General features: G+C 39.4%; 1 protein-coding gene across 1 annotated transcript; it reads left to right on the plus strand.

Annotated features, from left to right (window-relative positions):
- The first annotated feature begins 992 nt into the window (after positions 1-992).
- LOC141793796 (uncharacterized) lies at positions 993-17,956 on the plus strand. The gene is made up of 8 exons (XM_074674664.1): positions 993-1,404; positions 4,024-4,181; positions 5,518-5,774; positions 7,320-7,407; positions 8,273-8,385; positions 8,541-8,675; positions 8,834-8,918; positions 17,798-17,956. Exons 1-8 carry the CDS (start codon positions 1,308-1,310, stop codon positions 17,834-17,836), a joined length of 972 nt encoding a protein of 323 aa, XP_074530765.1. The 5' UTR covers positions 993-1,307; the 3' UTR covers positions 17,837-17,956.
- Positions 17,957-19,187: the final 1,231 nt, after the last annotated feature.

Raw genomic sequence — 19,187 nt, forward strand, 5'->3', positions numbered from 1 at the left:
GTGTTATCATACACAAGTATTTTTTAGAAAATTCTGAAAGTTTTGAAAATTTATTTAATTTCATTTTTTGAAGTTGTAGCAATTTTTAAAAAATATATTTGAATTTTTTGCAAATTTTTATCCATTTTATTTTTATTTTTTTTTTAATTTTAGAAAATGTATTAAAGATAAAAAAAACTGAAACACCACATATAAATTCAAAAAACTTTTTCTTTAAAAAAATTATTTACCAGATTTTGACTATGTTTAGAATTGTATACAGTTTATTGTCTTTATTGTAAAGTTAAAGTAGATTTTGTAGCTCCTGAATGACTTTAATCCAGGTGAGCTGAGGAAAAATGGCTTCTTTGAAAGAAAGGGTTGCAGACCCCTTCTTCAAACACATTTCTTTATTTACATCATGTTAAAAATGAATCTTTTCTGTGCTTTTAGAGATGTAAATGATCATTAATGGAGTTACAGCACTGAGAATCTTCTGTTTATGAGGGATCCACACATCACACAGTATGCACACATATCCAACATGTTGCTCTGCTCTTGTTTGCAAAAACTTTAAAATCTTTGAAAGCAGAATTCATGGTTTGCAGCGTCTCTTGATCCTAAAGAAGCTGGCACTGCGTGCACGCCGCCAACAAACGTGATGAGTTACAAGAGTCTGAGTCGTGGGCCTCAAATCTGCAGCACTTAGAGTGTAACATGCATAGAGTTGCTTTTTTTGGAGAGTTTAGCCTGTTCCTTCAAACTATTCAAACGTTATTATCTTTCTAAATCTCCTCCTCTGCATTAAATAGACCTGTTTGGAAATATCAGTGGTTTTTTTCCTGTTATATAATCCCAGAATATAAAAGAACTAACCTGAGGCTGCTGCTGCTGGAGGACGCCCACCTGCCAGATGAAACATGCCCAGATTACTGCAGATCTTCTCGCCTCAGGGAGGAATTTTACAGCAACATTTACGTCACATCAAACCTTTAATTTGTGCATTAAACAAATCAAAGTTGTCCTGTTGATTCAAGCGCCGTGCCAGATGGCAGCAAAAAGACAAAAAGGCCTGAAAACACACAAACACAAACACACACGCACACACCTGCAGCACGCCTCACCTCCGTGTTGTGGAAACAGCAGCCTGGATTAATGCTTAAACCTGCCTCACTCATGCACAGAAGGAGTTTCAGATTTTACAGGAAACGAGCGCGCTGTGTCCTCTCTGACCGTACGCGGCGCCGCCTGCCTACCCTGCCCTGCCCTGCCCTGAGGATCATGGGAAGTTGGAAGGAGCTTTAGATTGAAAGGAGAAGCTCAGACACATGAAAATGAGGAGGTTTTTCCAAGCGCACAGGAACGAGGACTACAGCCAGATCCAGTACCTGACTGCTAAGTGCAACCGGCTGGCTCATGATAAAGGTAAGACCTCGTGGAGGATCAGACTTTGACCTGTGGGAGCGAAACTACACGTTTATATCACAGAGAGGCTTTGGCATGGGACCAGACCGGATTAAATTAAATGGACTAGGTTTGTGTTTCATTTTAGTTTCAGGCCAAAAAAAGACAACAAACTACAAGGATTAATAATCTGAGCTGAAGAAAAGACAACTATTAAGTGTTTCTTTACACTGTACAAAGCAATTTACAGAAGCTAAATGCTGCAGGAGTCATCTTTGGAGCAGAAAAATGAGCGTCACAGACTTTTTAAGACCGTTTCTGGTTGATTTTATTGACTTTGAACTGTCAACAGAAAACTCTTTGGAGAAGAATTACAACACAACTCAGTGCAAGTGCTACAAAGCAAGTGTTAATGTCTTGTTTCTAGTTAAATGAAATAATATCAGACTTAAAATGAACCAAATTTATATGAAAAGTTTAGGAAAATGTCTTATTTATCTGTCAGTGGGGTTCATTTATTGAATCAAGATGTTCTTAAATACAATTCAGGCTTTTTTTTTTGAGCTCTTGGTCGGGATGGGAGAAAAAAACAACGATGTATTGTAGTATCAGTATTTTTGTTTAATGATTTTAAATTGTGCTGTTTTTGTCGTTCAAAAATGATATTTTCCCCAAATTCAGATCCTTTATTTTAGTCTTTGTGTAAAAGCTGGGTTGGAAAAAACTTGAAAGTCAGATCCCCTAAATAAATCTTCAAGACTGACTCACATGTGATGAGCATTTTTGGAGAAAACAAAGCTCCTGATATAGTATGTAGACATAATCATCATTCAACTTTAAGACATGGTCTGGTTTTTAAAAAACATACTAAAAATCACAAAAAATGGAACTATCAAAGAATGCAATTAAAACTGAGTCAGCATCCTAAAATCATAAAACAATTAAATCAGGGGAAAAACATAACGTCCCAGCCTTAACTCCTGGTATCTTAAAATCAGACATTTTTTGGACTTGTCAGGTGAAGGCGGCTCAAATTAAATCTATTTTAACTTTTATGCTCCAAATGAAACAAAAACACTTGCCTTATTTTGAGTTTTTGTAGCAGAAGGAGGAGTAACTGATCCAAAAACAACTGGTTTGATATCAATCATGATGTCTTTGTGAGGGATTAGATCACTTTCTCTTTGTAGTCCAGGTCTGAGGGATTATGGGAAACGGTGTCTTCTGATCCATTATATTAGTCAATGAACAGCCATGCTAACAGTTACAGGTCTATTCCTGTGTGTTTTTATGGATAATAAAGATGGAATGACGTGCTGTACAGGAGGAAACAGCTCCAATTAATGAGTGCCAAAGGTTAAAATATGACACATACTGGAGTTTTCACTGGTGATGATGGGAATAGTGGGAAAGATAAAAACACTATCTTCATGTGTGACAGTGTTGTTATCAGACCATTGAATTTTCCTCACTTAATCTCTCTATCTTTACTAAAGGTCACTAAAGGTCACCATAAACATATGTGTATGGTTTGCATTGAGCTGCTTTTAATCCCATGTTTACAGCTGAAGGTTCCATTGATCTGCAGTAACTCTAACCTGAAAGATAAACTCATCTTAACTTTATTTATAAAGAACTTTAAAAAGGACAGCTGAAACAATTTTCTGTACTTAACACGACAAAACAACACAGGCATTAATCAAAAGAACAAGGGTGTAAAAACTAAAGTAATTATTTTATTTATTGTAATTATTTATTTATCTTTATTTTTTTTCTCAAAAACATATAGATATGAAAAAAAAACATTATATATATATATATATATATATATATATATATATATATATATATATATATATATATATATATATATATATATATATATATATATGAAAAAAAAGCTAGCCTCAACATAAAAAGCGCAACAGCAATAGAAAAGATATCAATATTATTATTATTAAAAAATGAAAATAAAATAATAATAAAAATAATAATAAATAAAAATAATTATAATAATAACAATTGTTTTTATCATTCTTCTTCTTCTTCCTCTTCTTCTTCTTATTATTATAATTATTTTTTGATTATTATTTATAATAATAACAACTATTATTATTATTATTATTATTATTATTAATAATAAAAATAATAATATTAATAATAAAAACCAAATTTACTTTAGGTTTTCTGAACCACAGCTCACCATTTCTGCAGGGAAATACGAGACAGTTGAATACCCCCACTTTAAACATGAAACAGTGCTGTCTTACTTTTTCTTATGATCATTAAATCTAAAAAAAAGCAGGAGATAGGAGAAAACAAAGTTGACAGGAAAAAAACCCTGAACTATTCCAGATGTACGGAAAAAATCTTTAAGAGACAAAAAAACCCTCTCCTTAAAAAAAATGTAACAATAATATGGGTAGAGAGTAAAAGCCTTAGTACTCCAGTTTTTACAGAAATGTCAGCAGAAAACATTAAAAACCAACACTAAAACACAAATGGTTTAATAACAGTTATCCCAAACTGTGAGCTGTAAAGTTTGTGCTTTTTATGACATTAAAACACGTCCAGGAAGCACAGAATCAGGTTTTCTTTTTTAATGCTCTGTACTGACTTTGTGTCTCTATGCGACTGCAGCAGTGCTCGACAGAGAGTTCCTGGTTTCCAAAGACAGAGAGAGGAAGCTGCAGAATGATCTGGAAGCTGCGGCCGCCCGACTTTTCCAGCAGGAGCAGCTGAACATGGAGCTCAGGATGAAACAGGACCAGCTCATCAGCAGGATCCGCCTGCAACAGGTCGGTGAAGAAAACATTCAACATCTATTTTGGCCATTTGGTGGCAGGGAATGCAGAAAACACTACTTTAAAGAGGGGGTAGTCTGCTTTCAAGTATCAGTGCTGGATGTTCAGACTGAGCATGTGCAGATTTTCAAACCTCTACTCATTTATGTGTTGTAGAAATCCCTGAATCTGTCTGTAGCTCCGCTCCCAGGCTGGCCAATCAGAGGGAAGGGGGTTTGGGGAATGGGGGGGACCTTAAAGAAACAGCAGCTAAAATGAAAAGTTTTAGACAGAGGCTGAAATGTTGCAGAAGATGTTGTCGTAAATCATATATAGATACTACAGGAGCATCAGAGGGACAGAATAAAGCTTTAAAGAAAAGCAAGATACCCCCTCTTTAAGTTATATTCCAGCAACTCCTATCACTATCTAGTTCTTAAACTGTCTTTTTTTACAAGCTGCTAACAAACTTTGGCCTCTGTTTGATTTATCAGAGCGTTTTCATCTCCTGTTTTGCACACTGAGAACAAATTATGCAGAAAATGAGCCGTAAAACTCAAACTATTTGTTCAAAGAGGCTGAAAATCTGTGGATGATTAGTTGCAGAGTTTGTTGATAAGTCTCTGCAGAACAGAGGGAACATTCAGCCTCACTTTAACTTTAAAGAAATCTCATAAAAACTGACCTGAAGGATCATTCCTGAGTGAATTTACCCATAATTCACTTGCAAATAGCTCAAACCGCACCTGCAGGTCACCTTTTGCAGTAATTACTGAAATGTTTCAGGAATGAAGCTTCCAGAAAGAGTTAGTGTAAATGTTGGAGTTTTGGCTCTGCTCTCAGACCTTTCAGGGATTTTTGCTCCGGCAGCTGAAGAATGAGCTGAAGGCTCTGTAACTGAGATTTCTGATCCTGATTTTTAGACTGTTTTTGTTTCTTAAAGCTTGTGATCACCAGCTGTCCGTGTGCAAACAGCGTTTCTAAATGTTGGTGTCAAACAAGGTCACGTTTCACAGACTTCTGCAGAGACCTGTTTGTGTTTGTGTTGTTTTAAAACTGTTATTACGGGTTAGCTTGTGGTATTTGTAGGAGATTAAGAGAGTGTGAGTCACTCACTTCACCACAAAGATGTGATTTAACGTCAGGCTGGGGCTTGTCACAAACGCTCTGACCTATAGCTGTGATTGATTTCACCGTGCGGTCTGTACAAGATAATTCTGCTGATGTCTCAAGATAAGTGAAACTGTCAGGAGGAGCAGGGAGAGGTGAGATTAGCGTAAATCGTTGACTCATTATCAGATGGATTAAAGAGAAAACCAACGTGCGCCCGTCTCTCTGTCTCTCCTACCAGGACCACGTGGACCTGCTGCAGCAGAGGCTGGTCCTGCTGGCGGAGGAGAGCTCCCAGGACGTGGAGCTGCTCCGTCAGGTCGGCACCGAGCTGCTGTGTCTGCAGAGCTCCGAGGTGAAGCTGGAGGGCCTGGTGGAGGAGCTGCAGGCTGAGGCCCAGCACAGAGCCAAGGTCGCTGACAGCCTCCAGATGGAGCTGAAAGCTGAGGCCCAGCACAGAGCTGTGCTGACAGAGAGCCTGCACGCGGAGCTGCGCACGTAGGCCCTTCACACCTCTTCTGTATAAATACATTTCTAAAAGGCAGAAAGAACTCAGAGCCACTCAAACCAACTTCTATTTCCTTCACAGTTTACATTTACAATTGTGTTTATGCATATTTACACATAGTTGCAGAATCAAATAACAAAGTCATGAAAACAACAACAAAGAAAAGGAAAAAAAGGGGTCAAGAGTTTCACTAAATATTAATTTCAAGCAATGACCAATTTTACAGTGGCTCACTTGACTAATACTTCACTTTCATTTAATGCAGAAAGTTAACAGCTCCCATCAAATCATGTGTTGGAGTTAGCAGTTTTTGTGCTGTGCTAAATAAAATTTAGCACACTAAATAAAATTTAGCACACATTGGAAATAACCAAATAGTCAATAAGTATACACTGCAAAAAGCTGAAATCTTATCAAGTGTTTTTGTCTTATTTCAGGTAAAAATACAGATACCAATTAATTGTGGTCAAGGAGGCCAATAATTGATATTTGAAGCCGATATTAATTTGCAGACAAAGTGCAAATGTTGGTGTCAATCTGCCGTTATGGTACTTTCTCAAAAGTCCCTGGCCACCCCACACAGCTTCAACTTTACATTCATCCAATATCTATTGTTACCCACGCCTTTGATTAGATTAGATTATTTGATTAGAGTCTGCCCTGCAGTGAGAGTGTGCGGTGGTGCATGTAACGGTGTTTTGCTGCATATTCGATTAAAGTTACCGAACTCGGTTCTTCTCTTTTTAGTATTCTTACTGCAGCCGAACACTGTGTTTCCCCGTGTTAGCTGAAGCTAACGGTACAACAGCATCCCCCAATTCGATGTCAAACCGTCAAACCTGGGGCTACACGGCCTAACCAAACAACACAGTAGAAAGTACACACAGTGACAGTAAACACTAGAATTTTCTTTAAACAATTTCCACCCGTCTTCTTCTTCTTCGCCAACTTCTCCTCTCAGGAAACGCTGGTGCGTCGGCAAATGTAGTCCCCTGTAAACCATTTCTGTTGCAGCGTGCCTTTTTTATTTGCAGCGTTAACTTTTTAATTTGCTGCGGTGTTTCTTTTATTTGCAGTGGCGTTTCTTTTTTTAATTTGTAACAGCGTTTTTTTTGTTTGCAGGTACTTTTATCTGCAGCTGTGTTTTTTTTTTTTTGTTGGCAGCATCTCTTTATCGTTTGCAGCCTTTTTTTATTTGTGTTTGCTGTGTTTCTTTATTGTTCGCAGGTACTTTTTGTTTGCACCGGTGGCGGGTCTCGGCCACCGTAGTTTTGAAATCTTTTATTCTTAAAAAAAAAATAATAGAAGCATCAAGGTGAGCCTGTAGCTCCACCCCCAACAGGCCTCCAGATGGGCTGACCAATCAGAAGGAAGGGGGTGTGCGAGGAGAGCAAGGAGTCTTAAAGAGACAGCAGCTAAATTTCTAAAACGGCATTATGAGAAAAAAATTTGAGGCTGTGAATCATGTGAAGCTACTATGGGGGCTCTTGAGGGACAAAATTATAATTAAAAATATATACTTTTTGTCTCTGCAGTAAAACAGTGGAGCTGGAGGAGCTACAAGACATCAACAGAGCTCTGAGAGCTGAGCTGCAGGATTTACACAGCGCTCACCAGAAACAGGTAAGAAACAAAAATAACAAAACTTAATTTCAATCATACACATGAATCATTTAAGAATTTTAATTAGTTTGAGATTTTCTGGAAATTTTCTGACTTAGATGGGGAAAGAAGAATAAAAACTCCTGAAACAAACTCCTAAAACCACTTAGTTAAAAGCTTTTCATGTATTTAAATTTAATTTTTGACTCAAACTGCTCATTAATCAGCGGATATATTTATTTGTAGGTCTTTATATGTCTTATAAAAGTGGAATAAGCCCCAAATTCAGACGTTTCCTCTGTTGTTGTGCTCTGGTTGCAGTACCACTTCTGTCCAGCAGATGTCAGAGTTTCACACTCACTGCTCTGCTTTCCTTCAGCTCAGCATTCATGGATTTACAATCATCCTCTAATGATTTTCTGATGAATGTGAAGTATTTCTCTTCGTCAAACTCTCCCTGAAACAACGAAGCATAACTTCTCTCAGCCTCCAGCTCCTCCAATCAGCAGAGAGTGATTAACGCGGCCCTCAGGTCAGCGCTCCAGCTGAAAACAAGTCGAGAAATTAACGACATGAAACATAAAACCTCAAGGTTGAAATTTACACTTTGTGGCCAAATTTTAAAAAACTAGAACCACCCCAGAGAAAACTCTAACTCATGTTTTGCTGGCATTAATGTGTTGAGTCTGGGAGACATTCCTACACACTGTCAGGGTTTTTATTTATCCTGGGGCTCCTGGACTCCCCAGCTGGCCCCTGTTTCGACCAGTCCATCAGAGAGGAAACAATCAGGGTGTAAACTAACTATCCCAGCAGTGAATTGTTGTGAATGTTGAGTTTTTTGTACATGCAGTGGTGAGTAAAGTGATGTTGTGTCGTCTCTGAGGTGAGGGAGCTGCAGCAGGAGAACGAGAGGAGTCTGGGGAAGCTGCAGGAGACGGCGCAGCAGTGCGAGTGGCTCTGTCAGCAGCAGAGATACTGGATGTGCTGTGTCAAGAGGTGGGTCAACACCGCTGTTGATACTGAAAATTTGAGTGAGCCAGAAACATGTTTATCATTCTCACCGATGAAGATTTAAAGGATCTCAAAGCGCTCTGCCTCCTGGACTCTGATTCCAGTAAACCTGATTTCTGAGAAACTGTCCTTTGTCACAGATTCAAAGACTGCCTGATGGAGGAGAGAAAGGCTCTGCTGCGGCAGGTCAGCGCGCTGGAGAAGAAGGCTCAGGAAGTGAAGAAATACTCACACGATGAAGATCCCAAACCACAGGACTCTGGACGCAGTGACAGGTGAGAGAAAGAGTTTATGGACATCACTCAGGGCCAGGAATCATCTCAGAGGAGCCTTAAAGCTTTCTCTTCATCTCTCCTCTTATTTATACATTTTTCCTCTTTGGCTCGCTCGGTTATCAACAACATATCTTCTCTTTCTCTCTGTGGGGAAACAGTTTATCATGGGAGGCAGACACAGAGGCTGACCTGGAGTGTCAGGTGAAGAAATCAAACACGCTGTACGAGGAGCTCTTTAATCAGGTACCGGTCAAACACTTCTGTTAAGATGTCAGAGTTCATCTGTCTGTTGTTTGGAAATCTCTCTTTGGGTGGATGACACTTTATTATTACGTGAGCTTTTATTTTGAAAGAGCATCTTTAACAGAGGTCAGTTAGTGCGTCTCTCTCTTGGCAGCACGTTTTGAATGAGTTCGCCCAAAAATCTGAGTGTAAAGAATCAGATCTTCTTCCTGTGGGCTTCAGTTGGCATCAATGACATGTGCAGTGCTGCCACCTACTGGTGTATAATGGTAAAACAATGCATCATATTTACAGCGTTCACCAAGAATGCTACCAAATATCACTTTTCGACCCAAACCTGTTCTCTGGGTTTGCTCCAGTCCTTCTCTACACTGCAAAAACTGAAATCTTATCAAGTATTTTTTGTCTTATTTTCAATAGAAATGTCATTTTAGACTCAATCTTAGCCACATTCACCTGATCAGCCCAGAAAAATGTCTTTTTTAAAAGTTATGTAATGACAAAAATGAGGTCTGATTTTCTAGAAATCAGCTAAATAAATCTGCAAATGGAATAAGGGAAATGTTTCTTGTATTAAGACATTAATCTACTTTCAAGAAACTTGACGAGCACATTCTTCTTACCTCACTGGTAGCAATTTAAGCTTATTTTTGTCTTTAAATAACTTGAAACAAGGCATTTTTCTGGACTCATCAAGTGAAAGTGGCTCATATCAAGTATAATAAGACAATTTTGAAAAAAAAAAATAAGATAAACACTTGATAAAATTAAGTACTGAGTCCAGAAAAACCAAGATAAAACAAACTCTTTGCAGCATCATGTGACTTTCCTGTAATTCCTTCTCTGTTAAATACTAACCCTACGCATGGCAGCAACACGTTCATGCTAAGAAGGGCATTCTCAAACCATCTTATTAAAAACATATACAATCCAAAAACAGTGGTTTAGGAAACTCTTTCTCAGACACAGGTGAAACCATAGACTGTATAAAACATGGATGTAGTCTTCCTGACGTCACCCGTCTGTTTCTGAAACAGAAAATGAAGCAGATCAGATATTTCGGCCATATTGGTAGTGGCAAGGGCTTCGAGCACAGTTATAGGGCGCCTGTTGGTCATGTGACCTGAGCCTCTATCTATCGGCTGCAGATTACCCAGAAAACAGCACGTCACCCATCTGCTAATCTCGCTTCACTGGCTTCCGGTGGCAGCTCCAATCAAATTCAAAGCTCTTCTTCAAAACGTTGACAAAAATGTCTCCTGCCTACCTGGGGTCCCTCATCCAGGTCTAGACTCCTTCTGGTCCACTACCCTCTGCTTGTGAAAGACTCCTGGTGCTCCAAGCCCAGCGCGGCTCCAAATCTCGAGCCAGACTCTTCTCCTCTGTTGTTCCCAAATGGTGAATGAATTACCTAACTCTATACGATCCACAGAGTCCTTTTCTACTTTAAGAGATGTCTGAACACACATCTGTTCAGGGAACACTTAGACCTAAATCTGAGCCTTCTCCTCTTTGTCCTCAGGGGGAGAATGAGTCAGACGGTCTCAGACCCAGCTCTTAGTGAATTTTCAGCACTGATCACTGAATGTTGTGGAAGATTGAAGTGTACTGTTGTAGCAATTAGTTATTGGTTTAATTGTGATTTGTTGGCCCAAATAAATAAATAAATAAGTAAATAAATAAATAAATAAATAAATAAAAAATCCTGCACTTAATGGCAGAACCTGCAGCCAAATAATAATACGTTGCTTTGGACAAAAGCGTCTGCTAAATGAAACTATAAACTGTAAATAAGTTAATTTCTGCTTTCTTTTTTTGGCTTGGTGTGTTTGTGACTTCCTGTACTACCGGAGCCAGCCTCTAGTGGACACTCAAGAAACAGCAGATTTTCGCTCTTCACTGTTGTCTCATATTCTTAGATCAGAGGTTGCCGCTTGACACAGACACACCAAGCACTGTCCTCCTCTTTAAAATCTTGTCAGCAGTTTAGCTTCTCTATCGTCACCACCCCCTAAAGACTCCACGTGGTCTTATCTCTTTGCCATTTTGACCAAACCTCCTCTTGATATTCAGTATTGATCTTGATTTTCTGAGGTTTCCTCCCTCAAAGTCTCGAACTGTGAGGGTCACAGATATCATTCTTTGACTTCTACTAATTCCGACACTTAAAAACCAATCAAACTTTCTGTAAACTCTGCAGAAACTCAACAATGGGGAAGTTCATGAGGACACAAGATGAAATTAAAGTTATAAAATGGAGCAGAAAAAGACAAAAAATGTTTATAAGAAAGAAGAATTGAGAAATATTTGGGCCAAAAAAAGTTGTTTGGGGTCAAAATAATCTGAATGATCACATCCAGATCCTGATCCTGCCATAAAAACATCCTGACACATTTTACCCATGTTGCCCTCTAGTGGAGGACATGTTTACGCAGCTCATAACACTGCAGAAAACTGCATCCTGCAGGATTTCCATAAAGATCCCAAAGTATCCAGACTGAGATGTGTTCACGGTGCCTTTTCATCAGAACCTCCAAATATTCAGCTTTCAATCGTTTTTGACCCAGAAGAGAAAAAAAGCTTCATATTCAAGAAGTTCAACAGAAACACAAGTTATTCATCAGTTATGGAAATATTTTTTTTTCTCTTTGGATCATCGTTTGACTTGCTGCTGCAGCTCTAATAACAAAGCAGTCTGATGTAATCTCTGCAAACCTTAATATGAACCCTTGTTTTAAAATCAACAGCTTGAGGAATATGAAAATGTTTTTGGGTCGGACACAAGGCCCGATCTGATGACTGAAAGAGAAGACGTCCAAAAACACAGAGCTAATATTCATCGGTCAGGGACTGCCAGTTCTTACAGGAGCCGCCAGAACTCAGAAACCACAGCGGTTCTGGATCCTCGTCTTCATTTTTGGACTTTTAGAGACTTCATGCAATCAGCGAATGACGATGGAAGACGCTAACGATCAAATACTGACAGATTCTCAGTGAGTCACATGTTTTTACAGCTGCAGGAATCTGATGAGACAAGTGAGGGACAGGTGAGGGGTGATGTCATCAGTCTGCGACAATGGGAGGTTTGACACTTGATAAAAATGCTAGAAATAGTTGTTTTCACCAAATCAGAGTCACAGAAAGCATCAGGATCTGAACTTCAGTGGTTTAAAAATCTCCTGGTAGAAGAAGGGAGGATGTCAGAAATCCAAAACACACAACTTACATTCATCAGGGCACAGCTGCCAGCCCGCCGTCGGCTCGTCGCGGTGCCAGGAGGAAAAAAAATCAGTCTGAATGTTTCGAGCCGTCTGTGTTTTTGTTTCGTCTGCTGTGTGTGTTTCTAAAGGACACTAAATATGGAGCTGAGGCATAAATCAGAGACAAGCTGCTGTGTAGTTACAGGCATGTAATTCACATCACCAGCCACTAGATGGCAGTATTTAAACTATTCCTTATGGATACAATAAAACACTGCAGCACAAAGTTTGTACCATTACAGTTTCCAGTTATGGGGTCATGTCAGGCAGTTTTTTTGTGTTTTACCTTAATCACCTTTAGTTAATTCAGGTTTTTGAAACAGTCTGTGGCTTTTCCTTGATTTCTACTCTCTTGTTTTGACTCTAAACTGGGATCACACGGCAAAAATCTGAAATCTTATCAAGTGTTTTTTCTTATTTCAAGTAAAATATATATTATCATACTTGATATGAGCCACATTGACCTCATCAGTCCAGAAAAATGTTTTGTTTCAAGTTATTTAAAGACATTGTTTTTTACTTGTTACAGAAATTCAAACCTCATTTTGTCTTTAAAAAAATCTGAAATAAGACATTTTTCTGGACTGGTCAGGTGAATGTGGCTCAGATTAAGTCTAAAAAGACAATTTTTACTGAAATAAGACAAAAAACACTCATAAGAATTCAGTTTTTGCTGTGTTGTTTTCGCCCAGAAACACCAGTTTGAGGCATTTTGCAGCATAAAAACCATCAACAGCCGAACTTTTGAAGTGCTCATGCAATAGTGTCTTGAATGGCTGAATTTCAGTGATTGATTTAAAATAGAATAGAATATAACTTTATTGTCATTGTAACAAGTACAACAAAATTGAAGTCACAGCAGCAATCAAGAAAACAAAGGTTATAAAGTGTATAGAACGTGTAAAAAGCTCCATCAGAAAATAGATGCTGACAGCTTGTCCATCATTGTCCAGTCAGCCAGCCTCCACCTCCACAGGGTCCAGGACTGAGCTTCTTCAGCAGTCTGTTCAGTCTCTGTCTCCTGGATCCTGTCTGCTCACAGCAGGTGAAGCTCTTCACATGTGGCCTTGGTGTCTGCTGTTAGCTCTGTTAGCCATGTCTGTGAATGGCACGATGCTACTCTGCCTTCTGGTATTTCCTATGTTGCTGGGTTAGCACAGCTAGCTCGTCCATCTTATTGGAGATAAATCATACGTTCCCATTAATGATGGATGGAAGGACAGGTCCATGTCGTCACTTCTTAGCTCACACCTGAGAACCAGCACCTCCTTTTCCTCACTTGTGGGAAACATCTGGCCTTGCACCAGTTAGCATTGACATGCTACAGGCAGCTAACAGCTGAGTTCACATGTAAACAATGCAGCCATGGTTACATGTAGGATCTCCAGACAAACACAGGAGAAAACGTAGTAAAATTATCACTGAAGCCACAAAAAGTTTGGTGTCTATGACCAACAAATGAGCCATACAAAGTAATGATCCACTCCAAATACAAAGATTAAGAAAAAGAGACAAAAAAATGACAAGAAATCTACAAAGAAGAGAGAGCTGCTGCAACAGGCAGCATCTTTGTCCAATAAGATGTTTTTTAATTATTTTAAAGCCAGATGAGTCTTTGGTTATAAGAGTTAATAAGTTAATATCCAGAATATCTTTTCCAAATTCATGAGCTGCATCTGTTTCAACAAGTCAACAAGTAAACAAGCTGTGAGAGCTTTTTTTTCAGCGTCTTTCTGTGATGATAATAATAATAACACTGGAGCCTCAGCAGAGAGGAGCCCCGCTGTGCGTCTGATCTGACGGTTTATTCATTAACCAGACTCTAAAGAACTGAAGCTGCCTTTTGATTTCCAGAAGGGATCCTCCACCTTTTAGAAGAACCAGCTCAGGTCCTGGATCAGGGTCAAACGCAAACCTCGGGGGTGAAACAGAAATTCAAAACAGGGAGATATTCATCGGGGATGTCTGCCAGCCCCCCGTGGGCCTGTGGCTCTGCCATGAAACGGATCCTTCACGGGCACCGGAGTCCGATCAATGATTTATTTTTCTCCGTCTGTCTGCTTTTAATAAGTCAAAGAGGCTTTGAGGAACCTTTGATAGTGAAAAAGCCGTTTTGCAGTCAAGCAGGAACCCTACGGTGTCCCATAAAGAGCGGCTCCAGGAAGCACTCCCAAATCCTGGCAGCACTCAAACGCCTCATCCTCTGGGATTATGCTGATAGTGAAGAACCCTAAAAGGTGCTTTCTGGCTGCTCTGGGATTTTTTCAAAGCTCCCACATCTTTCAGAGTGACACCATCAGTGTTTGAGGAATCTGTGGATAAGAGGAAGCCTGACAGACAGAACTCAGGGCTTATCCTCCTGTGCTGCCAGTCCCCAGAGGAGCTGCTGCCGCTGCCAAAACCTTGAGAGATTGCTGATACTTTCTGGGCACAGGAGTCCACATTAGACCTTTTCCCTTGTCTGTCCGTCTGTCTTTCTGTCTGCTGCACATGGCGTCCTCCCAAGCTGTCCGGGTCCTGGTCCAGAGCCGCGCAGAGATGACTAATAAAGACTGGAGGGAGCAGATTGCCAATAGCCTCAGAGCTTCGTTCCCCTCACCTCTCACAGACTCCGCTGTGCATTTTCTTCAGATAATTATTCTGATTGAGTGCAGATGATGCTTTTTTTCCTCCCTCAAGTCCCTGCAGAGCGGGGAGGGGGAGGAAGTGTAGCTGGAGGAGCAGGGATCGCCGGAGACAGAGAGGAAACAAGCGTGATAAAACACATTAGCAGCTCAGGCGGGATTCAGAGAAAGTGTAGATTCACGCTTCTGGAGACATCAGGAGCACTCTCAGTCATTAACGAGATAAACATGCTGCAAATACACAAACAATGAACCTTGAAGAACACGTGCAAAAAGCTTGAAGAGCAGGAAATGAGCAGCTGCAACAAATACGACCAGAAAACAACAAAATACTGTTCAGGCTCCAGGCCTGCAGGAAGAGGCTTCAGTCAGGCAGAAAACAGACACTACAGCAATTTATCAGCAGTTTTATTAATTATTTATATCAGTTTTACTAGCAGGCTTCATGTTTATCACTTTAGCCATCTATCACTGAGTTATGTCCTCAGATAACTCATCAAAACTAACCCTAAGGCACAGCTAGGCCTACTGGTTAAGTTTCACCCACATGAAGTGTTTGGCTGAGGTTTGCTTCTCTGCTCTCACTCTGTTTCCTGCTGCGTCCACTGACCTGTCCTTTCAAAATAAAGCTGTAAAAGACCCAAAAAACAAGTTTTAAAAACTTAACCTGGAGGAAAAATAACAATAAGGCCTGATTATTTTGAGTAACCATTGGCCCTCTGTTTTGTGGGCAAAGGGAAAGGGATATAAAAAAATCTCTTAGAAAGGAGATGCTACTTGATCCCGCTACTGAGCGACTGTTTCTTCACTTCCAAACAAAACATGTTTTAACAAACTGATGATAAACTGATGTCAGATTAGTGCGACAAACTCACAGCAAACAGACACCACCAGGATCCACCGCATCACATGAGTAACAAGACAGCTAAGCCATGAAAAGCTAACATTAAGCTAACGTTACAGTATTTAGAAGCTATATCTTGTAGCTTCTGAAAACCGTACCATTTGCCTGTCATAGGTTTTGAAGCTAATGCAGTTTCTCTGTCCAATCACTCATGAATCCCAGCCCACAGCAGTGAAGTCTGTTTGCTGTGAACCCATCACCCTGGTCTGACATTGGTGTAGCTATTATTAGCTGTCAGTATATGGCAGTATTAGCTATATCTTTAAAACAAGCGATTTCAAAATAAAACCAACATTTAAAAACATGGCTAATATTGACGTGGCGTAGCTAAGGATTGGATATCTGATAAAAAATATTGATATCTTGAGAAATGTGTCATACCCCTTGATTTTAGGTGAAGTCCTGGTTTGTCTTCGTTTCAAGGGCTGTGCAGCTCAGAAATGAGACGCCACGTCGTTAATCATGCACACACAAAACCAGGGGCTAAGGGGTAAAATTGGAATTGGCCCAAAAATTCTCCAACTACCCAGATCTGATCCGACCTCCTCACTGATTTATCTAGAGCCACATCAAAACAAATGATATTCCAAGAATTTACAACCACATTAGCAAAAGTCACATCAGTTTGGGTCATTTGACGAGGACTCGAACCTGATCTAACTTTATTCTGACGATAGACGTAAACTACTTGGTGGACACAACACAAGAACAACCCACTGTGACAGAAACTGTGTTTAAGGACAAACTATTTGATATGTTTTTGTTTTTTCAAAATGGTGAATGGTGAATTGGTCAATTTATTAAAATGGAGGCATAAACAGAAGCCACACAGTCAAAAGAGGAAGGCTCCAGATGTTTTGTCTTCACATTTTGGAAATGTGTGTTTGTTGTTTTAAAGTTACTGCTAAGACTTGTAGCACATTTAATTTTCTGTTTGAATGGTTTATCTTTTTAAACATTAAAATCTTTAACTGTTGAACCCCATGGAAAAAGAGTTTGGGTTTCTACATAAATAATTTCTGCTGGATAGATTGATCATTTTAGGTGTCATCTGTAAGATTTGTTTTCTTGATGGTGTGTGGTGTCCAAGCGCTACATATTTTGTTGTCCAACTTTTCTGTACTTTTTCCTTCTTCTTCTTTTTTTTTTTAATACATTAAGATTTTTTATATTAAAATGATGGCAACAAACATTAATTTTGACTGTCAACAACATCTTTGTGCATCGCTGATTTTTTATGTAGTGGTTGCTCAAAAAAACCTTTTAACAAAAATGTTGAAAAACAGGTAAAAGAATAATCTCTAACCTCTCCCATTAGCTTTGCACAGTTAACTTATTTTGGCTGGGCCTTAACCACTGTTACTATTTGTGTTTTCAAAGCAAATTTGGTCACTTTTTGCACCTTTAATATTTTGCTGTTGTTTTTTTTGTGTTTATTATAGAATGAAAGAGTAGGGAATTCAACCATGATTAAATAAAAGAAAAAAACTCCACAGTCTTTCCTAAAAGCATTCTCTAGTCCTGCTTGTATAACATGAGGTTAACGTGTATAAATAAATAAACGAACAATTAAAAAAATAATAATAATAATAAAATAAAATAAAATAAAATAAAATAAAATAAAATAAAATTAAATTAATAAAATAGAATAAATAAAATGAAATGAAATAAAATAAAATAATAAATAAATTAATTTAATAAAGAAAACAAAGAGAAGTTTTGGGTTGGCCTGTTAAAAAGTGGATGGGCCTGGGGCCCCTTGCCCCACCCATAAAGCCGCCCCTGCTGTACACCTGCAGGACCTACATTTGGAGTGGGGGCAGGCATCAGTCAGCTCTGCGGGCCTCTGAGGTAGCAGATTTGTGATTCATCAGCCTCTTCAGGAACTCCTAAGAACCTGAAATCTGACTTTTCCAAACAGCTGAAATATAATCCCTGATGTGCTGCTGGAAGAGACGCTGCAGCCTGGACGTCTTTATCCCTCAAAGTCCTGACCCACATTTCCTCACTCTCTGGTTTCCCCTCTTTGCACACACTTTGTGTTTATTGACTCTGGTCATCTTCACTTATGGTTTATTTTTGTAACCTCAGGCGGGGAGCCCTATCAACGGACACCAGAAACCTCCTTGAGGACAGAAGCCTGGAGCCAGGACTCGTCTTCCCTTTCTCTTCCCACCTTCTGCAGTCCAGGATACGACTACTAGATGTTTGTGTGAGCGGTTAGCTGTGTGGAAACCTTCCCAGTCATTGTCAAACAAAACTTGAAATAACATAACCTGTGAAACCAAACATCCAGAGTTTTTGTTCCAGCATTGTTCAGCTGTCTGTAAAAGAATCTGCTCCATGATAAATGACTGAATTAAAAACAGAACGGCGTGCTCCTGTCCTCCTTCTGCTGTGACACATGCACTTCACATGTTCCCAGAGTCACATTCTCCTGTAATCGCCCGTTTTTCAGACCTTGTGATCACAGCTCTGCTAACGAGAACGAAAGCACCTGAGAATGCTCTTTTGTTGCTCTGCCAGCGAAGCTTCACGGGGAAGCAGCAGCTGCTGAGCAGAGCGCACAACAAACGTGCTGTTTGGAGCAGAGTTAATCCCGACTGATTGTCCCCCCGCTGAGAATCTGCAACATCTCCTCTCTGATGATCACATCTCTGCTCTCACTACTCACCTTTGCCTCAGACTGAGTTTAAAAAGTGTGTGAGCTGAGTAATGGTGTGTTTCTATCACATTTTAACATAATTTGCAAATTGCTTGAAAACTGAAAAACTTAAAAGTATATCATCAATGTAGACGTTTCTAGAACGGCCGGAAGTTGTTGTATCAAAACTTCAAATCAAGACTAAGGAACACAGGAAGTAGAAAACAAAAAGTTTAGTTTTCTGAGGAAGATCAAAAATCCCTGTTTGTTTTTTCTCTATGGTGATTTAGAAACTCTTATTTCACTCTCTCTGCTCCACAAACCCCCTTCTCTCTGATTGGCCAGCCCTCTGGAGGCCTGTTAGGGGGTGGAGCTTTAGGCAGACCTTGGTGTTTGAGGCCCTGACCCTCCAAGGTGTTTTGGGAGATCTTGATCTTGATGAAATTTTCAGGAAATGTTCAAAATGCGATTAGAAAGAAGTGATTAAATTTTGGAGGTGATCTGGATCACCGTCTGGATCAAGGATTTTTTTTAAGGATTCTTTATCATTGTGAGATAGGGCTGTTTTCATTGTATGTGTATATAACTCCACCATAAATGGTCGGATTGTTTTTCAAAACAATACAAGACAAGGTCACCATAATTTGTGACAGATGAAAAAATACGCTCCAGATCCTGGCAACATTCTGGATACTAAGATCCAGAATATGAAATATGTACTGGGTCATCATAATTATCAACACTGTCAGGGAACAAATTATCCTACAAGCCTAAACTGTAGCAGACAGTCTGCTGAAAGGGAGTATAACATTAAAGTAGGACTAAAGTGTTGGTGAC

The sequence above is a fragment of the Halichoeres trimaculatus genome, unplaced genomic scaffold (assembly GCF_033239565.1).
Source record: "Halichoeres trimaculatus isolate MK-OKI-2021-1 unplaced genomic scaffold, fHalTri1.1 fHalTri1_scaffold_7, whole genome shotgun sequence".
NCBI lineage: Eukaryota > Metazoa > Chordata > Actinopteri > Labriformes > Labridae > Halichoeres > Halichoeres trimaculatus.